The sequence below is a fragment of the Rhea americana genome, unplaced genomic scaffold, assembly GCF_003343005.1.
Source record: "Rhea americana isolate MKP2758 unplaced genomic scaffold, rheAme1 scaffold_967, whole genome shotgun sequence".
NCBI lineage: Eukaryota > Metazoa > Chordata > Aves > Rheiformes > Rheidae > Rhea > Rhea americana.
In genome coordinates, this window is record NW_028187163.1 from 5434 (window position 1) to 9180 (window position 3747).

The 3747-nt window shown below is 64.4% G+C and overlaps 1 protein-coding gene across 1 annotated transcript; it reads left to right on the top strand.

The window, feature by feature from the left end:
* The first annotated feature begins 3095 nt into the window (after positions 1-3095).
* Positions 3096-3720, top strand: PIPOX (pipecolic acid and sarcosine oxidase). Its single transcript, XM_085325212.1, has 2 exons — positions 3096-3356; positions 3475-3720. The coding sequence occupies exons 1-2, from the start codon at positions 3225-3227 to the stop codon at positions 3625-3627; spliced, it is 285 nt and encodes a 94-aa protein (XP_085181338.1). The 5' UTR covers positions 3096-3224; the 3' UTR covers positions 3628-3720.
* The last annotated feature ends 27 nt before the right edge of the window (positions 3721-3747 follow it).

Genomic DNA, 3747 nt, shown 5'->3' on the forward strand with positions numbered 1-3747 from the left:
CTCCTCCGTGCACGTCGCCTGCTCCGGAGGCTCCGGGGAGGCTGGAGGCGTGCGGATGAGTTCCTTGCAGCAGGCAGATGGCGTTGGCACCRTCGCACAGCACCTCCGTGCTGACTGCTGGCCGGTTCTTGCATGCGTTAAAAATAAAAACCCAGGCTCTTTGTTTAATAACCCCCCCCTGCAATCTTCCTGAAAGCCCAGATGGCTTCACCCTCTCGCGCTGACACCGCACACGGCGCGGAGCCTGTGCGGCCCCGCTCCTCGGCTCTGCAGCAGGGCTGAGCCCTCCGGCACACGCTGCCGCCRTCTCCAGCCCCAGCCCCACGCGTGGGGGCCACCATTAAAATGCAACCTCCAGAATATTTCTTTCTTATTTCGGGCGTTGCTCTTTTTCTTTTTCTTTTTTTTTTTTTGCACCTCTTCAGGGCCAGAAACCACTGCAGGTGTAGGTGCAAGTCATGTGCTGGCTTGTGTGAGCAGCCCCACTGCCAGCCCCACGCACGGCCCGTCACAGCGGCGAGCTGCTGTGCAGCTGGGGAGCCTGGCACACCTGCAAAGCGCTTTCCGTGCTAAACCCAAAACTTTGATCCAGCAGCAGCTCCATAAATGTTTAATGCAATAAAGCCCTGGCAGTGCTTGGAAGATGTGCATTTTGAAGTCGGATTGAACTTTCTAATATTATGATATTCAAATAATTTTAATCTGCTCGACGCTTCCCCAGGYATGTACCTGGACTGCTAATGAGAGGCCGCCTTAAACGGTTGTTGATTTTAAGACAAAGCAAACAATCGATCTGCGGCGGCTTCCGAAGCTTTGTCGAAGGCGAGGGCYGCCTCCTCTCTCCCTAATATATTTTTAAGTGCCGACTTTGGCTTCACGACTGACAGCGCGCAGCCCCGCAGGGAGGGAGCTGGGTGCCGAGCCCCGAGCTGGCCTGGCCCGCGTCTCCCCAGCGGCACAACGGGGCCGCCCGGCCCGCGGCCTCCCCGTGGCTGCTCGGGGCCTCGTGGGCAGGCGATGCCCCAGGCCCGCCGTGGGGCGGCGGTGGGGAGCAGCCTGCAGCCCCCCGCAGCCCCTCACCCGTGCGATGGGAGCGACGTGGCAGGGCTGGGGCTCTGCACCCTGCCGTTTGCCTCCCCTGCTCCGCGGCGGCGGCGCGGGGGCTTTTCCAGYGCGATCTATTAGTGTGCAGTTAGTGGGAGAGGAGTTCATTTTGCCACTTAACATTTCATGGATAATTAATTATTCTTCATGTTCCCGATGAAAAGCAAAAGCAGGTATGGGCTGTTCAAAGGCTGCTCAAACCCTGGGAAATGGGTGAATTATTCACGGCATCAAAGGCAGGGGAAGGCAGGCTGCCGTAATGGAGCCCCGCGCAGCGCCCGGCCCGGGGGGGGGCCGCGCAGCCGCAGCTCTGCCGCAGCACCGCCACGCTCCCGGCGCCCCGGGCCCGTGGGCGCTGGGCTCATSCCTGTGCCGAGACCTGCTGAATTCGGTGCATTAGTGATTCTCAGTGAGAAGGCACCGGAGGGGAGCCCAGGCTTCACCCACGTGTGATGCCGAAAGCAGGGTGCCCCCGATGCAAAGCTGGACCCTGATTTTGTGCAGGGTGTCGAAGCCTCCTGGGAGGCACCRGCAGCAGCCAGCGGGCTGGGAGCTGGGCACTGGGAAGGCAGGACGGCCAGGGCAGGAGAGGGCACCCGGCGGGGACCAGGGCTGGCCAATAACCAATATTAGGGAAAGCGCCGGAGTCAGCCGAGCCGGCGAGCACGGGGGGGCTGGCGCAGCCCAGCCGCGAGCGATCTGCGGCACAAAGCACGCCGATACAAGGAGGCGGCGGTGCGCGGCGGGGGGGGGGGTGGCAGTGCAAAGCAGGTTTACATATGCGCGCGGAGACAGCGGCTTCAGCGCTTCACCGCACTGCCGTCGCCGCGCCGGGGATGGGCCATGAGTGAGCGCGGCCCGTGCACGGGGGGGGCATCCCGCATGGTGCAGCGCCATGCTCGTCTTGCACAAGGACATGCCTTGCACGAGGATGCTGCGCACACCTTGCACGAGGMTGCTGTGCACACTCTACTTGCCCTGCATGAGGCTGTTGTGCATGCCTTGCACGAGGTTGCTGTGCACGCCTTGTACACCGACACTGCTGGGCCCAGCCCTGTCCCACCCTGGCTGCCTCCTCCTGCTGCCCCATCRCAGTTTTTGCAGGTGTTTGCACAGAGCCTGTGGCACCCCAGCGAGCTGGCCGGGCAGCCCAGCCAGCAACCCCCTCCCCGGCCCCAGCATGGCACTTACGGACCTGTCGAGAGAGCCGGGCCGCCTCATAAATTACCAGAGATTAGCAGGTGGGATGGCACAATAAATGATGATATTTAACATTTTGTAATAACAACAATTAACCGGTAAATAATGTCTTTTACACCATGAAAGCCAGAGTAAATTAATTCCTCTAATTAGCTGTCAGGCAGCGCCGGGGAGAGGCGAGGTGCCGGGGTCGGGCCTCTCGCCGCACCGCCCCGGCGCGCTGCGGCCGGCGGCTCCTGTCCCCGCGCTCTTCAGCCCGTCGCCGCCGCCGTGCACCGCCTTGGTTTTCCCCAAAGCGGGTGGCAGAGCCCCGCTGCGGCCCCGACGGACCTACCCCCTCGGCGCATWAACCACTCCTTAACCGGCGGCACGCGGGGAGACGCGCGGCGCCTCTGAGCACGCCGGGCTCCTCGACGCTCCGGAGGGCCCTAAATCACAGCTATCTCCCAGAAAAAAAATGGCAACAAAATAGTTTATGGACGTAATAAATTGCGACGGAGGAAAAAAATGTTTCCCTTGAAACAAGCTGCGCGGTTTCCAATCTGCACACAAATGGGCCTTCGCGGCGCGCGGGAGCGTTACAAACAGCCCCTCGTCCTGCCGTAACGAGAACAGACAACAAAACGGTGGGGAGGGAAAGTGGAATTTATTGAAAACAATTTTCCATCACATTTATCCCGCCCACTCGCTCCTGCCGCTGCCGCGCTGCCTCTCGGCACCGGGCGACTCCGGCACGCCGAGCCGCGGCCGGGGTGKGGGGGGGGGGAGCGCGGGAACGGGGCCGAGCCAGGAACCCCGCGCGGAGCTGGAGGGCGGCCAGGCCCGGCCGAGGCTGGCGCGGCTCCCGGCAGCCCCGGCCGGACTCTGCCCCGGCCCTCCCCTTGGCCGGGCCCGCGGGGACGCGAGGGCGAGGACGAGCCATGGCGGCGGCAGCGGCGAGCGAGCCCCGCGCAGCCTGCTACGACGCCATCGTCATCGGCGCCGGCATCCAGGGCTCCTTCGCCGCCTACCACCTGGCCGAGCGGGGCCGGGACACCCTCCTGCTGGAGCAGGTAGCCCGGACGCCTGGGCCCCCCCCCCCCGGCCTGCGCCGTTTTGCTGAGTCAGCAATCTGCGGGGCTGCCCCCCACCCTGCTCACGACCCCCCTTTTCCCCCCTGTCTCCCGGCAGTTCCTCCTGCCCCACTCGCGGGGCAGCTCGCACGGGCAGAGCCGCATCATCCGCAGCGCCTACCCGCAGGAGCACTACGCMCGCCTGATGCCCGAGAGCTACCGCCTCTGGCAGCACCTCGAGGCCCRCGCCGGCACCCGCCTCTACAGGTGACGGCCCCCCCGGGGCCTGCGGGCCCGGCCCGGCCCGGCGACGGTGCTCCGCGGCGGAGCTTCCTTCGTGGTGCGGCGCCGTGCCTCAGTTTCCCCCCCCCACATGCACCCCACGGGGGAG